At 45.1% G+C, this 16,954-nt stretch overlaps 1 protein-coding gene across 2 annotated transcripts in view; it reads left to right on the top strand.

Moving 5' to 3' along the window:
* Tmc5 (transmembrane channel like 5) overlaps nt 1-16,954 on the top strand; it is an 87,876-nt gene that overhangs the window by 26,527 nt on the left and 44,395 nt on the right. For both annotated transcript variants that reach the window (XM_087908533.1, XM_087908532.1), the window contains exons 2-4: nt 2,955-3,787; nt 5,876-6,003; nt 12,082-12,171. In XM_087908533.1, the coding sequence (XP_087764659.1) occupies nt 3,030-3,787; nt 5,876-6,003; nt 12,082-12,171 (976 nt within the window). In that variant the 5' untranslated portion in view covers nt 2,955-3,029. The remainder of the gene's footprint in view (nt 1-2,954; nt 3,788-5,875; nt 6,004-12,081; nt 12,172-16,954) is intronic.

Genomic DNA, 16,954 nt, shown 5'->3' with positions numbered 1-16,954 from the left:
TCCTACTCAGTGCCTATCTCTTTCCTTCTCTGTATCTAGTATTCCGATTAAAATCAGCATGTGTTATTAGCCTGATCTTGAACTGGGGTGAATTTATACAGCATATGATCTTTTGTGTTCAACTCTTTCATCTGTGGGAGTCATTAATGCTACTTCATGTAGCAAAAGTCTTTTTTTTTATCACTGTAGAATATTTCATTCTGTAAGCATGCTATAATTCATTTCCTTATTCTGCTCTCGAATGACATTTAGGTTTTCAATTTTGGGGTGCCTTGATAGAAAGTTTCTATGAAGGTCACATGTCGTCTTTTGGTGGATATATTTATTTCTCTTGGGCTGGTCTACATTTATCTATTTTTGTTTCCTGAATATACTAGGCCTTACTTAGATGTAAGTAAGACTCTGGCCTTATGCAGACCCTGGGAATTTCTAGCATAGATATGGTCATTGCTGCAAGGAAACAGAGGAGTTCCAAACCATATGAAGAAAAATATTTTGCAGTAAAGCACAGAGACAGGCCTTCACAGCATTACAGTGTTAACGTCCCTGCTTGCAAAGGTCATGTAGGCAGTGTTTCATCAGCAAACAATTAGCAGTGCGACTCTAACTTCCGTCATCAGCAAACAATTAGCAGTGCGACTCTAACTTCCGTCAAAAAGGGAGTGCAAAGACGCAGGCATGTACTGTGTATCCGTATGGAAGTGTGGCGGGATCCAGCGGCTGCGTGCACATCCCCAGCACCCTTCTTTCCACGTGTCTCTTGGCCCTGCGCTCTCACTGTGAGCATCATGTTTAGGCAAACCTTCCCATTGGTGACTAGTGGAAGCTTCAGGCTTAAACTGCCTGGCTACAGGTTCAGCAGAACAAAGCTCCTAGAACTGACTCTCCAGTTCTGCCTGGGTGATATGCCCTCCCCTGGTCACCACAACCAACACACAGGGGCTCGGCGTAGGGAGGGGTGGTACCCAAGGAGACGTGTTTCCACAGCAGAAAGCAATGGATGTTGGGAAGGAAGAGAGGGGAAGGAAATGGACTCCCGTGATGCTGAGCCAGGAGGAATGGAGGCAGCCCACTTACGTTCTGAAGGCACAGTTGAGCGGAGAGAGTTAATATTTTCTTAAGCTTTGGTTACTCAAAGCTGAACCCGCGTCGTTTGCACAGAGATAAACTTGTCTAAGTTGGTCAAGCTTTAAAAATCTTCTACTTCCTTCTTTGAAGGCATCCACATTTACCTAATCGTTCAAGTGTGAAACAGAGGGGGTGTGTTGTTTGTGTTTTATTTTCCTTATTTCCGCCCCCCCCCCCCCCGACCTTGCGGGCTCAGTAACCAACCCTGTTGGCTCTTCTTGTGAACTTTCTTTTCTGCGTATTATTTTCTTCTCTATTCCTACTGATGTCACACCAGTAGTCCAGGCTGAGCTTTTTACCTCCTTGGAAGAAGAGCACCTTCTCCTCAGCCAGTCTAGTCTAGATCTCTTATTTATTTATTTATTTATTTATTAATATTTATTTATTACATATACACTATTCTGTCTGCATTTATGCCTGAAGGGCAAAAGAAGGCCCCAGACCTCATTACAGATGGTTGTGAGCCACGATGTGGTCGCTGGGAATTGAACTCAGGACCTTTGGAAGAGCAGGCAGTGCTCTTAACCACTGAGCCATCTCCCCAGCCCCAGCTGTCATTTACTAAAGGTGATATGTATGTAAGAGCCCATCCATTCCAGAGGTAAACCCTGTGGCCAAAGGAATGGTGGGTGCTGATTGGTCAGATTTGGGATCACGTGATCATTGTGGCGTTCGTTGTACAAGGCAGAGTTTCTGTATCACCTGATCTAAGTGGGAGTGGGAAGGATTTCTAAGGGGAAATCAAAGCATTGTTGCCGGAGAAGGAACATGTAGAGAAAACCTTGTCACTTGACTAGAGACATTGATTAGATTGTAGCCCTGTCTGAAAAGCTCGTGGAACTGATAAAGTCACATTATCAAACAAGAAGGGGTCTTAGCTGGCATCCGTTCGGGAGCTTCTCTCTCAGTTCCATAAGCTATTCTGTCTTTGTGCACTCCTGCTGATTTGTGCTCTTAACCCTAGAAACACAAGAGCAATCACAATGTTTGAGGTTAGATGAGGGATGCGTACCTGTGATCCCAGCACTGGGCAGCTGAGGCTGGAGGACTGTGAGTTGCAGACCAGCCTGGACTACAACTGTAAGACCTTGTTTCAAACAAACAAACAGTTCAAAGACGTTCTGATACGAGGGCTGGGGCAAAGCTCACCTGGTAGGGTGCTTGTCTAGCGTGCGCTAAAGCCCAGCCTGGCTCACACCAGGCGTGGTAGCACAAGTCTGTAATCCTTGAACTTGGGATCAAGCTCAAAGCCATCCTCTGCTACATAGTAAGCTCAAGGCTAGCCTGGGCTACACGAGACTCTGCCTCAAAAAATTATTTTGTTCTTTCTAATCTTTGGTTCATGATTCCCCAAATCATATAGATACTTTATTTAAAGCTACAACTGTGGTTGTAGGTATCAATATTTTGAGAAAAGACCTAAGTTTATTCTCTCTTCCTAGTAATCTGAGCTCCTGTGCTTTGCTCAGGGGGCTTGTTGTGCTATGGCTCCCACAGAGAGAACCGTCATTCTCAGGACCCAAGACCACAGCTCCATTCCAGCACAGGGAAAGTAGAAAGCTGAGAAACAGAGGAATGACTTCACTCCTTTAACGGTGGGACCTGGAAGTCGTAGATAATGTTTCTGCTTGCCTGTTGCTAAGCACTTCCATGGCCTCATCCTAGGTGTGGGGGGAGGGGGCGGGGGGAGCGGCGGCTGCAAAACACGGTCGCTGCTCTTGGCACCTGAACACCTAATTATCAGATATTGGAAGAAAGCCAGTGATTTATGCAAGGGAGGAAGGAAAATAACTGATCTTTCCCTTCCTTTTTTTGATTTTTTTCAGGTTAATAAAAAGGTCCCTGAGCTGGGACAGAGGCGGCGATGTTTTAACGCAACCCGGTGAAGACTCTACGTCATCATGTCTTCCTTTCATGGGAATAGCAGCTACGAGGGCCATCCTGACTACCCTGGCTATTCAAGGTCTCAAAACCGTACCCAGAGCTATTTGAAAACTCAGGATCATCTAGACAATCCAAGCTTCCACCATCCCAGGAGCAACCCATATTCTTCAGGTTCCAGAACAAATCCAGACTACCCCAGCTCTCTAGCAGAACCAGATTATCCTGGATCTCCGAATGGCGCAGACTACCACAGCGCCAGGGGTCCTTCATTCTCTGCGCATTCCAGAACAAGGCCAGACTATCACAAGTCTTTACCTGAGCCAGACTATAATGACTTCCAGAGCGATCCCTACCGCACAGGCTCATCCCCAGAGCCTGACTATCCCGAATCTCAGCACCATTCTGGTTTTGCGAGAGACAGAAGCAGCAATAACTATGCAGGTTCCAGAATCAACCTAGGTTATTTGGGGTCCTTGGAAGAACCAGACTACCCTGGAGCTCAGGGCAGCTCTGATCATCCTGGCCCCAGGGCCAATTCCAACCTGTCAGGCTCCAGAAGAGATGTCAGTCACGCTGGCTCCAATCCCTACCAAGACACCTTTGGGGAACCTGATTACCCAGGTGCTGCGAATCAGCCAAACTCACCCCACTTTTATGGAGAACCAGACTATCCTGGTGCTGAGGGCTCAAAGAATGCTTCAGACTTTTGGGGAGAACCTGATTATCCAGATGCTGAGGAAGGTCATGGTTATGGCTCTTCCAAAATCATCAGGAGGTAAGTCCAAGTTCACCCTCCCATTGGGGTACTCATCAAGTCAGTGGGAATTGGTCTAGTGGTTTCAGCTGGGAATATATTGATTACCTTTGTATTTAAAATGCCCAAATGAAAACAAACAAAACCTCAGAATTCAAGTCCATGGTGTCTTGATCCTATGTTCTCAGGCAAAATATCATGGCCACAGGAATATGTGGCAGAGGAGGGATGTGCTGTGGAACAATCCTCTTGTACACTGTAAAGATTTGCCACTCGAATTGGTTTAATAAAACGCTAATTGGCCAGGCAGGAAATATAGGCAGAGTCACCAAACTAAGGATGATGGGAAGGAGAAAACTGGGGTCAGGAGTCACCAGTCAGATGCAGAGGGAGCAGGAGATGAATGTGCCATGCTAATAAAGGTACCATGACATGGCAAAGCATAAATAGAAATGTGGGTTAATTTATGTGTTAACTAGTAACAAGCCTGAGCTATCGGCTGAGTATTTATAATTCATATAAGCCTCTGTGTGTTTATTTGGGACCAGGCAATCAGGACAAAAACTCCATTTGCAGCGCTGTTCTCCTCCTGATGGGTGGGTAGCAAGGAGAGTGAAACCAGGTGGACGATTGGAGGTAAAAGGACAAGATTCCCCCCAAGGCCTTATCCTTTGTGAGCCCCTTCCTCCAGTCAGATCTCGTCTCCCCAAATTCCCAGAAACCCCCAACTAGAGCCACCAGCTGAGGATCTAGAATTTGGTTCACCAGTCAGTGTGGGATAAAGGATTTTAGCTTCTGCCATTTTTGGTTACTGTTATGTGGTATAGCTTTAGACTTTGACAGCATTACCTAGGGGCCATAGCTGGGCCACATCTAGCTTTTCTGGGATAATGTTTCCAGAGGTCATGTCAACAGAACTTATTTTTTCTTTGGTTAGTTTTTTTGTTGTTGTTGTTATTAACCTGTACATTTTGCCATATGAAATTTTAGCTGATACATGTTTTGTTTTACATGCACCATTTCAATTATAATATTTGTAAATCTGAGTTTTTAAAAAATGGCTCTCTTAGAAGTGGTGACATAGTTCCATAATACGAGCACTTGGGAGGCTGAGGCGGGAGGATTGTGACAATAAGGCCAAACTGGGTTATATAGGGAGGCCCTTTCTCAAAACAAGGAAGGAGGGGAGTGAAGAGAGGTAAAACGAAATTATAAGACCCCAGTAGCTTGCATTTACTTCTAAGAACAAGGACCCAGGACTTGGTATACAACTCTCAGATAAATGTCTTTAGGACCTAGATTGTGGATCTACAGGACCAGGCCACAGGTGTGAGCTCTGACTGCCTGAGTCACCACTCCAAGAGCCACCCTCGATCCCACCAGCCCTCTTCTTTTCATCTTTCACGGGTCCTGCTAACCCGTGAGCAAGGCTATGCCCATCACTTTTAGGCTGAGAAGCAGGAAGCTGCACAGTGCCAACATAAGAGCAAGGTGTTAGCCCAGACCAGCCGGTCTTGCTCCCGTCCCTTCTCTATGTCACAGCTGTGCTCCAAGTCACTTGCCTTTGACTGTTCATTAGAATTACTGTTACTGGAGTCCTTCAAAAATATAATAACCAGAGCTAGTTTGATGGCTCAGCAGTTAAGAGCGCTTACTGCTCCTCCAAAGGATGCAAGCTTGGTTCCCAGCATCCACATGGTGACTCTCAACCACCTGAAAGCCAATTCCAGACGTAGAAAACTTCATCATGGTGGCCAAGAAACAGAGATGGGGAGAGGAAAAGAGAGGGGAGGGATGGAGGGAGGAAAGAAAGAACAGAGGAAGAGAGAGAGGGAGGGAGGGAAAGAGAGAGAATACACATTTAGGTTTATTTTTCTTGGTTTCCCTTTGTTTTCATTTGGGCCCCCCTTTTGGGCAGTGCTGTCCTCATTCAGGGAGGGTCTCCCCCCTTAGATAATCCTCTCTAGAAATGACCCTCACAGACATGAAGGTGTGCTTTACAAATTTCCTAGGCCTTCTCTATCCAATCAAGGTGATAATCAGATGCACCTTCGGGTATTTCATGATGTTCAGCAGAACATACCCAATGTGATCCCTATTTCCTTGCAGGAGTAACGTCCCCTTTGGGATACTGGGGAGAGAGATTGAAGATTACCCTGAAGGCATTGAGATGGCATCCATGGAGACAGCCGGTCAGCAGGGCCACTCTCTGCCAGGTGATCCTAGAAATGGCTATGGTAAGTGTGCGCTAAGGTGGCACTAGTGTCCCAGGAAGAAAGCAAAAGGCAGTGAATTAAGGCATGCCCACAGCTGCGACATTGGCTTCTCCTCCCCTCAGGTGCCCTCCTTACGTATAGAAACTAGAACTTGGTTGTAGGAAGCCAGGTGCTATCATTAAAAATCAAAGAGGAAGAGGGGAGAGAAGTGGGGAGGGGAGGGGAGGGAAAGAGGGAAAGGAAGGGGGAGGGGGAGAAAGAAGAAGAGGAAGAGGGAGGGAAATGGAAGGAAACAGAAGGACCAGCCAAGAACAGCACCGGATGCTGTGCTGTGAAGCCAGGCAGCCGGTTAATAGGCTGGAGGGGGGGCTGGGAATGGTTTTGAAGGCAGCAGAGAGGAAAGGATGGGATGCATTTCTCTGGGAATAGATGCTTCTTGGCTTACGCTCTGTGTGAAAGTCCCACACTTCAGAACGCATCAAATCCACCGTGGAACCTCCTCATTTAGCATCGCGCTGTCCTGAAGAAAGGTAGGAGCTGCTCCCCTTGATTTGTGGTCTGTCAGGGAGCAGCAGTTCCCTGCCACCACTTGGCATCATGGGTCAGGATTGCAGAGCAAATCTCTATAGAGGAAATCTTAAATTTAACAGGGTGAGGTGGGATACCTGTAACCCTAGCACAGGAGCAGGGGTTCAAAGTCACCCTCAATTACATAGGGAGTTTGAGGCCAGCCTGGGCTATAAGAGACTCTGTCTCAAGAATCAAAAAATAAATATAAAAAAAGGACAAAATTTTGAAATGCCACCAAAATTTTTGGTGATGCTGAGTAGTGAATCAAGGGCCTCACACAGGCTAGGAAAGCATCCAAGTTCCTGTATCACTGAGCACATTCCCAGCCTTTGAAGTAACAAATTTGAAAGCTGTCTGTGGGGGCCCACACCTTTGATTTCAGCACTCAGAGGGAGAGGCAGTTGGATCTCCTCCGAGTTCAAGGCCAGAGTTCAAGGCCAGCCTAGTATACGTATTGAATTTCACAACAGTCAAGGCTAAGTAGAGCAACCCTGTCTGAAAACACAACAAACAACTACAGTTTTGAAACTTGGTTTCTACTGAGTACACATCGCTGCCCTCTGCCATAAAGCTGCACAGTCCCAAGAGGAGCTGAGGGAAGCCTGAGGCACCTGTGTTGCTGAGAACACTGGCTATCAGATGTTTGCAAAGGAACTGCTAACTTCAGAGCCCAAACAATGATTGCTCTGCCCAAGAATATCACGAACACGTACCGTGCAGACTTAGCAGCATGGCGGTCCCAAAGAGGAGGGCAAGGGAGGTGACAGATGTGGGCTTCTTAGTGTTTGGATGTAGGAAGCACGGGCACACACAGACAGAGGCAGGTATCAAACACAGCTCTGACAATACAATTTCACAGGAAGGACAGTGAAGGGAAAAAATTCTCTAACTATTGCTTAAGAGACAAACTGAGACTCAGAAAGAAAGGGCCAGTGTCACTCAACTAATTGACAGCCAAGAGGCATCCAGGCTGACCCAGACCAAGACTCCCTATTTACCCTGAACTGCTGCTAGGGAGAACTAGGGCAAATACGGGTGGATGTAACATGAGGGCCGGCTTGTTGGGGTTTCCATCCCGCCCGGTACCCAACAGTCGGCAAGTCCCAGAGAAAATCAATCACACAGAGATCTCTATAAGTTATAAAGCTGATTGGCCCATTAGGTCAGGTTACTTTTTAGTTCTTATGACACATATTACCCCATTATCCTTATCTACGTTAGCCATATGGCTTGATACCTTTTTCAGCTGGGCAAGTTACATGCTGCCTCTTCGGTGGTCTGCGCAGAACAGGCAGAAGGAGCTTCCAGTCTCTTTGCTCCACCTCTACTTCCTGTCTGGCTTTCCTGCCTGTACTGCCTGCCTGGCCAATCAGCGTTTTATTAAGATATGATTGATAGAATACAGATAATTCTCCCGCACCAGGTGGATGCCTGACCAGGGATCAGGCTCCAGGGAACACTGGAAATTAAAATTTTTCAAAGACAAGTCAAGGGCTTGGGGGAAGGTTTGATGGGTAAATTGCTTGCTGTGCAACCACAAGGACCTGGGTCCAGATCCCCAGCACCCATGTGAAAACCAGGCATACTGATGTAACTCCAGCAATGTCGGAGGGGCACAGGCAAATCCCTCGAGTGTCATAGCTAGCCAGGCTAGCTGAATAGAGGAGCGCCAAGCTCAAAGAGACCCAGTCTCAAAGAGTAAGGTGGAGAGTGATTGAGGGAGGCATCTGATGTCAGTCTCTTCTCATACACACACACACACACACACACACACACACACACACACACACACACACACATTAAAATGAAAAGAAAAACTGTCAACCGTGGCTTCCAACTCTGGGCTCCTCTATAGGACAAAGGTCCGGGCTCCAGCCAACCCCTTCCTAATGTCCCTCCATTGTGGTAAACCGTTCACTTCTGAAGAACTTGGAATCATCTGAGTATCATCCACAGCTCTCGGTGATTTTCCTAGTGTATGGAGCCTGCAAACGGTAGATGTGGGAGGATGCTAACTGAATTAATAACTGTGATGAGCTTATCTGCTACCTTTTATGACAGGAATACTCCATAACAAGCAAATCCCCAAACCTAGAGGGTTGATTTTTAATTTGATATTTGGTTGTTGTTTGCTTATTTGCTTTGAGACAGGATCTTACTCTGTAGCTCTGGCTGTCCTGGAACCCACTTTGTAGACCAGGCTGACCTGGAATTCACAGAGATCTGTAGTTGGCATTTTCTTTGGGCCGCCAACCAGTTCCTAAATAAAGACATGGAGACTTATTATTAATTATGAATGCTCGACCTTAGCTTAGGCTTGTCCCTCTAGGTCTTTTAACTTAAATTAACCTGTTTCTATTTGTCTACATTTTGCCTTTGGGGCTTTTTATTTATTTATTTTTTTAATCATTCTTTAGGTCCTACTTTCCTGCTTCCTCCATGTCTGGCTGGCTGCTGGCATCTCCCTGTTGTCTCCTTTTCTTTCTTCCTTGAGCCTAAATTCCTCCTCCTACTTACTGCCTGAAAGTTCTACCTATTCCTTTTCTTTTGCTATTGGCCATTCAACCTTTTATTAGACCAATCATGTCCCTTGGGCAAGCAAAATAAAACAGTATCACTTTTTCTTTAATTTTATTTATTTGTTTAATTTTTATTTAAAATGTTTTTTTCATATTACATACCAACCACAGTTCTCCCTCCCTCTCCTCAGCAACACATGGTTACATAATTAAACAAATGCAACGTATCTTTAAATAGTTAATGCAACACATCTTTACACAGTTAAATAAATAGTCTGCACCAGAGATCTGCCTAGGTCTGCCTCTTAAGTGCTGGGATTAAAGGTGTGTGACATCATACTAGGCCCAAACCCAAAGTTATATGCTAAACAAGTATTTCTCACTCAGTCAACATGACTGACTTAAGGCTACACTAGGTTGAGATGGACTATACTTCTTGTCATGGGTCTTGTTTGGACAAGTGAGCTATCTGGGCATTCTCTTCCTATGGCAGAATCTGGAAGGCCTTGGAGAGGCGAGCAGAACCTCATGCTGTCTCTAATGGCAGTATCACTTCTGCTGTGTTCTTTGATAAAAGCAAGTTGGGTCACCAAGCCCAGAGAGTGGAGCTGGCCACGGTAGGGAAGGTGAAATCTTTACTGAACAGTTACGCTACTATAATGGTTAGCATATAGGCGTCCACTGCATTCTAGGCTTAGTCAGCCATTCCATATGTCTTTATTATTATTATTATTACTATTATTATTATTATTTGTGGCTTTCACATCATGCATCTCAATCCCATTCATTTCCTAGTCCCTTTATTTCCACCCTCTGCCCTTGGAACCTCCTTCCGAAAATAAAATAAAACTTAAGAGAAAAGAAAAAAGAACAGAAAAAGAAAAATTTCATCGTGGAAGCCTTAGTGTGACAAATGAGTCACACAGTATACCCTTCAGACCGAACATCTTTATTTGTGAGTGTTCATTGCAGAGAGTCATTGGTCTTATTCAAGGCCTCTGGTTTTGCTACACTATCGATACTGAGTCCTCACTGGGACTCCTCTTGGATATCCTGTTGTTGTCCTGTGTCGTGGAGAGCCTGAAACTTTGGACTTGCAGGACCAGCCCCTTCACAAGCCCTAGCAGATCATAAATGGGGTGGATGCTGTTGTGGGCCAGCTCATTGCCCTGGTTCTGGGCCTGGATGGTTGCAGGGCTGGTTGACCCACCAGCTCTCCCCCATCCTTACCACCAGAGTGAACTCTCCAGCACTAGCCAAGCTAGTTTATCCTATGTAACCAGGAGCAAGGAGCGGGGCTGGTTCTCCTGCTTCCATGATCACCCACACCGACACCATCAGGACCAGCTCTACTGTGTTGCCCAGGTGATGGGCAGAGGCCACTGTCCCAATGCTGCGGCTGGTGAGGAGAAGAGACGGCTCTCCCATTCTCACATCCTCAGGGCCAGCTCACCCAAGCTCCTGAGAACATGGTCAGTTCTACTGTGTTGCCCAGGCGAGGTCTAGGACTTGCTCTCCAGGGTGCTGTAGCTGATGAGGGGTAGGGCCAGTTCTCCATAGTGTTACAGCCACAGAGGGATGGGGTCAGCTCTGTACAGCCTTCGGCAGTAACATGAGCCATGGACATCAACACAGACCGAGGCTGCATCAGGGCCACAAATCCAGACATGGGCCTTGGCAGCAGCCTACACCCAAGCATTACCATGGATCCGGGTGGCAAGGCCAGCCACCTCAGCCGAGGACTCCTCACCACCTTCACCTTTTCAGATCTACCTCTCTCCACAGGACTGAGCCATTTTCTCTCTCTCTCTCTCTCTCTCTCTCTCTCTCTCTCTCTCTCTCTCTCTCTCCCCACCATATATTTACTCAATACAGTAGTGCCCAACATTTTGGTGCTGGGCAGGCCTGCGTTTTCTCCTCACTGCCTAGGGCAGACCACCCCGGGGAGGTGTATGTGTCTCCTTTTCCTACTCAGTCTTAACGGCTTCTTTCAGTTTCGCATGTCTTAACAGCCTACTCCACCAATAATCCCATATAAAAGTCAGATTGTTATCCCTATTTTACAGATCGAGATCCTGAGGCTCTGAGGACAAACAGTTGGTAACTAACAGGGCTGAGAACTACTCCCAAGCAAGAAGGTCTAGAACCTTCACCAGTGTCCCCTTCAAAAGTGCCCTGCATTCTTTGCTGTTTGCTTTCATCTTTAACCCGGGGTGCATAAACGTACACTGGAAAGTGATACTGCCACACAGACGCAGAGAGTGGACTCTGTCCCACAGGAAAACCAGGCCACACTTACCCCATGTGTGGTCACAAAACATTACAGCTTCAAGGAAACCTTGTGCTCACTTTTACAAGCGGCTTCAATGTGATTTGTAACTTATTAACAAGTATCATCAGCTATAAAGTAAGACAGATTTAAAATGTAAGCACATGAACTTAAGTCTATGTGAAGTAGAGTTTGTGAAGAGTGTTTTCAGTTACACAAGCCTGGTTTTGAGCTGAATCACAAGTATTAGTTTCAAAATTTTTTGGCATATATATATATATATATACATATATACACACACACATATACATACACACATATGTGTGTATGTACATATATATGTGTGTGTTTTGTTGACATGTATGTCTGTCTACCACATATGTGCAGTGCCCTCAGAAGGTAAAAGGAGGCACCAAATCCTCTTTCGGAGTTTACAGGTGGTTGTGAGCTACCGTATGCCTTCTGGAATGCTGGAAACCAGATACAGGTCCTCTGGAAGAGTAGCCAATGCTCTTAACCACTGAGCCATTTCTCCAACCCCTAACTAGTTTGAACTGCATGATCTTTGTATTTTGATCCTATTTTCTACCCAAGTTCTTGACCTTGGATCTCGTAGGACCTCAAAGACAAGTCTTAGCAGGGGTCACCCTTCCCAGCCACTGTGGGCCCATTCAGCCATCATGTGTCCCTCAGTGTCCAGTGTACAAGGACTGATTGGCCATGTTCCCCTCCTCGTTCTAGTAAATTCTGCTTATGAGAGAGGAAGCAGCCCTATCTGTGCAGCTGGAAACCTGCTGCTGTGTGAGCGTGACTGGCGCATGTCACCCCAAGGTAAGTCTTATGAGTCATCACTGAGACGTCAGCCCTGGGGAAGGACTGGGTACAATCATTTCCCCAAGGCCGCTGGTCTTCTAATGGGTGCACTCATGCTTCATTTACCCTAAGAGTTTTCTCCCTGCTTTTCTCGCTTCATCTCTCCCTCTCCACCTTCTTTCCCTCTTTTGCTGTGGGGATAAACCTGGGGTCTTGTGAGTCATAAACACACCCTTTATCCTTGAACCACAGACCCAGCCCTTAGTTTCCTGTTAGACATCGTGTGTTTCCCAGCTAAGTAGCAAGGGATCTTCATTTGGAATCTTCTGGTTCTGGCCTGAGGAAATGACCTAGTGGGTAAGGCCTGCTATGTCGCAGGAAAGACTTGAGTTTGTCCCAAGAACTCTCTCTCACACACACACACACACACACACACACACACACACACACACACACACACACACAAAGCTGGCTATAATGTCAAGTGCCTGGGACTCAGCACTGTGCTGTGGAGCAGAGATAGTTGGATCCTGGGAGCTTACTTGGTAACCAGTCTAGCCAAACTGACAGACTTCGGGTTCAGTTGAGAGATCATGTCTCAGAAAATAAGATGGAGAGCGATAGAGGAAAGACATGATGACATCAGCCTCTGGCCTTCACACCTGCCCACTCACACAGGTGAGTGCTCCCATATACACACAGGCGCATACATGGGGATTTATTGGTTTATGGAGGAAGGGTATAGGAAAACTTAAGAACTGAAAGTCATAATAGCTTCCACTTCCTTCTATAGTGCCTGGTACATAGTAGGTACATTAGAGATCTTTGTTGGACAATTTGCCAACTATAGGAACCATGGCCTTAGAGTCTGAAGCCAAGTCTGGGTCTACTGGATTTATTACTTATCCATCTCTCACCTTTGCTTGGCTCAGCTAATGGGAACCTTAAGAATCCTTCTTAGGGTTCAAATAAAGATACTGCAATATGCAAAGGGAGATAAAATCTGAGGGATAAGAAAATTACTCACAATTTGTTTTTTATATTCATATTTCTTTTTTCTACCTCTCCTCCTCATTATTCCTCATTACAAACGTTCCTAGTAATATATACCCTTATAACCAGCAATTCCTTAGCCCTCTCAGGTTCCAGTATTTGGAATTCTTTCTCGCCATAAAAATAAGATAAGAGTTTTCACACACACACACACACACGCACACACACACACTGATTCATGACTGTCAACTCAAACATGGGAGTGGCTTAGTGCATGTCCAGTGAAATCCTCAATGGAGAAACTCAGTTAAGAGAGGAATTAAATCATCAGGGAATTCTAGAGGGGAGGTTAGAGCACTACACTACATTTTTAGGTGGCTAAATAAAGAGCTAAAAGGTTCATTTTCAGCAAAATTATGCATAAGGGTATATAGGGCATTGATCGATTTTTAAATCAGCACACTTTTTTTCTCTCTCCCAACATGCATAGAGGATATCAGGAAACCTATGTAAACAGTCTGGGGAAGCTAATGGCTCCTGATTTGATCTGATAGCACTTTCATCAAATGCTGCAATTTCTATGGGCCTAGGTCTGGAATTTAAACTTCTTGCTCTACGTGGAGCAAACAAAGAGGAGACCCAGGCCTCTAAATTGTTATAACAACATACCTCTGGGGTGTGCTGTTATCAGCCATTCTGATCCTGGGCGGTGTGGGTCTGTGGCACCAGCAGGGAAGAAGTCTTTCTCGGGGTTGTGATTAATTATCTCTTCTGCTGTCCTTGAGAGTGAAACACAAGCAGTCAGTTTCCCGAACTAAAATCATCAGTAAACTGAGGTGAAGGTCAATATAAGGAGTTAGGAATTTTTTAATGTAAGGTTAGTTTTGTACCATTGGATTCCTTACGTGAGGTAAAACCAGTGCTTGCTTATTTGTTTATCTATCTGAGGAACCAGGAACCTGCAGCTTTGGGCAAGTAGTAATTCTGTGTCCTTGGATATCTGTGAATGTCTTAAATGGAATGCCCTTGTCTAGATCCTCAACACTGACCAAATGCCTGCTGATAAAGATAGCTGCAGGAAGGCAGATCTCCTCATTTACCTAGGAGAGAGGAACAAAGGCCTGGCAGTGGGAAACTGTTTTCACACGTAGCTAGGGGAATGTGATCAGTAAGCCCCAAAAGCATAGGAAGACAATAATCAGTAAATGATCAAACAATTCTGAACTGTGAGAATTAATTCCCAAATATGTAACAGAAGGAGAGTCAGCTACAGCGAAAATCTACAGGAAAAACAGTCATTTTATTCACAAAGCAATATTCCCCAAATTTGGTCTAACCTTCACCAAAGCCGTTGACTCTGCCAAATCGCTCGTGAAAAGATGGCTGAACAATTATTGTATAATGTTGTGGCTTGTAGCACTCAGCCTGTCTTTAAACTAGGCCATTATAGACATTAGGATCAGGCCATCAGACCCACAGATGCTCCTCAGCATAGCTATCTGTTAGAAGGCTTTTCTTTCTCGTTGGCTGCCCAGTGCTATGAGGATCACATGCCCATACTCGAATCAAAAATTTTATCATGCTTAACAAGATAGGGCTGCCTGTCTCATGGCCAATGTTTGGGTTTCTAGTGACAAAGTCCACTGATTAAAAAATTGTGAAATAATAAAGCAGTTTGTGCAATGTTGAAATGTGGAAGTGTATAGACCAGTGACAGACAGAAAGTTTCGCTTTCTTATCTGTGTATGTTTGTATATATGATGTGAATATGTGTATGAGCGTTTGAATGTGGTGTGTGTGTGTATGTGTGACTGCATGTGCAGCTTGGATATACACATTTTTGCAAGTCAGAGGTTGATATCTTTATTGCTTCAACTTACATATTGAGGCAAAGCTCCCCACTCCCTTAAAATTACATTTTGGCCAGATGTTGCTGCACACACCTTTAATCCCAGTACTTTGGAGAAAGAGGCAGGTATATCTCTGTGAGTTCAAACCCAGCCTAGTCTACATAGCAAGTTCCAGGCTAGCCAGAGCAACATATTGAGACCTTGTCTCAAAAATAAATAATAATGTTTTTGTTTATTTGTGTGTGTGTGTGTGTGTGTGTGTGTGTGTGTGTGTGTGTGTGTGATACTACATGAATGGAGGTCAGAGGACAAACTTGGGAGAGTTGATCCTCTCCTTCTACATTGTTGTGCCCAGGACTGAACTCAGATCATCAGGGTTGGCCAAAACACTTGAATTGCTGAGGCATCTTCCCTGGCCTCATACAAGAGAGTTTTGGGCATTCCTAGATCCTGTGTCTGCCTCCTAAGCCCTAGAACTAACTATAGGATGCAAGTGTACTTAGCATTTACATGGGTATTGGGATTTGAATTCTAGTCTTCAAGTTTACCTGCACACACATTGAACCATCTCTCCTGGAAGATTGAAGGCTTTGAAGTATTTAAGGAAACTCCAAATGTCCTCATGTGTGGCAGTGAAGGTTTTTCTTGGAGGCAGAGACCAATAAGCCCCATGGAAGTGGCCAGAGACACACCAGGGAATGCCATGGGAAAGGCAAGCCCATGAATAAAGAGGAGCAAACGAATGGGTTCAGGGTAGTGCAAACTGAGGGACCCCCCCCCACTCAATTTAAAGCCATTTTTCTCTGCCAATGTCATATCCTATGAGCAGCCTCCAGACTCATCCTTCCAGAACTTTCTCAAGCTAGTGTGAAATTTTTACGAGAGATTAACACTGCAGCCTGACAAGATGGTCTTAGTAAAGCAGAGATGGCTTTAACCATTGGGGAAAGAATGCCATGGCCACCATGATGAAACTGCTCTGTCCAGCATGAGGGTGGAAGAAAAGGTCCTAAGAGGCAGAGGGGTGAAGAAATAGAACACGGAGCTTTTAATCTCCCTGCTTTCTGATTTTTAAATCATGTATCAATTAATTAATAATGTGTCATTATTAATTACGCATTATTAATAATAAGAATCTCTTAATTATAATAAGAATCTCTTATGGATTTTGATAATATCCCAGAAACTCCCTGGCACAGAGCAAGCACTAGTAACTACTTGCTAATTTATGAATGAGTGATGAATGAATACACATTAGCACCTGTTCCAGGAGGGGGCAAAGGTGAAACACAATCTCTCCTTTCCTTGATGACATTTTAGCCTTAGGCAAAATCCTCCTGGTTGAGCTTCAGTTTTCTTAGCTGTGAGATGGGTAGTTGTGAAACTGAATAGCATACTCTATAAAGTATCTACCCTTGGTTAAGGCAGGTCTGGGTGACACCGCCGACCACTGTGGGGAGAAGATAGGCAGCTCTTGTCCAGTTCTGACATTAAATAGGAGTCAGTGGACCAAGTGTGTCAGTTCATCTCTCTGCCCTCAGTTTGGCCCACCAGAAAATGAGCAAATTGGTTCAGGTTACTTGGAATTCGGGTCTGTACAGTGACTCTGTTCACATCTCTGGCATTGAGACAGAACAATGGTTTAGTGACAAAGAATTTATTTTTCTCAAGGAACAGGAAGATTGGAGAGAGCAATTCAATAGAGAAGCTATCCCATGATGCTCTCAAGGACTCAGTTCGCCTCCCTCTGTTCCTCGTCCTTAGCAGAGGAATATCGACCTAATTGTTCTCAACACAAGGAGGCACAAAGGCAGAAGGGTGGTGAACAAAGCCAAGCAAATCAACTCTTCTTAAAGCTCGGTCCAAAACGTTGCTTTCTCATTGGCTAAAACTGGGTCCCAGGGCCACCTGTAACTACAAAGGAAGCTGGGAGAATCTCAACTGAGACCTGTGTCTGA

Source organism: Myodes glareolus, chromosome 7 (assembly GCF_982192425.1).
Source record: "Myodes glareolus chromosome 7, mMyoGla1.1, whole genome shotgun sequence".
Lineage (NCBI taxonomy): Eukaryota > Metazoa > Chordata > Mammalia > Rodentia > Cricetidae > Myodes > Myodes glareolus.
The sequence above is the reverse complement of the archived record's forward strand: the minus strand, read 5'-3'. Positions and strand labels throughout refer to the sequence as shown.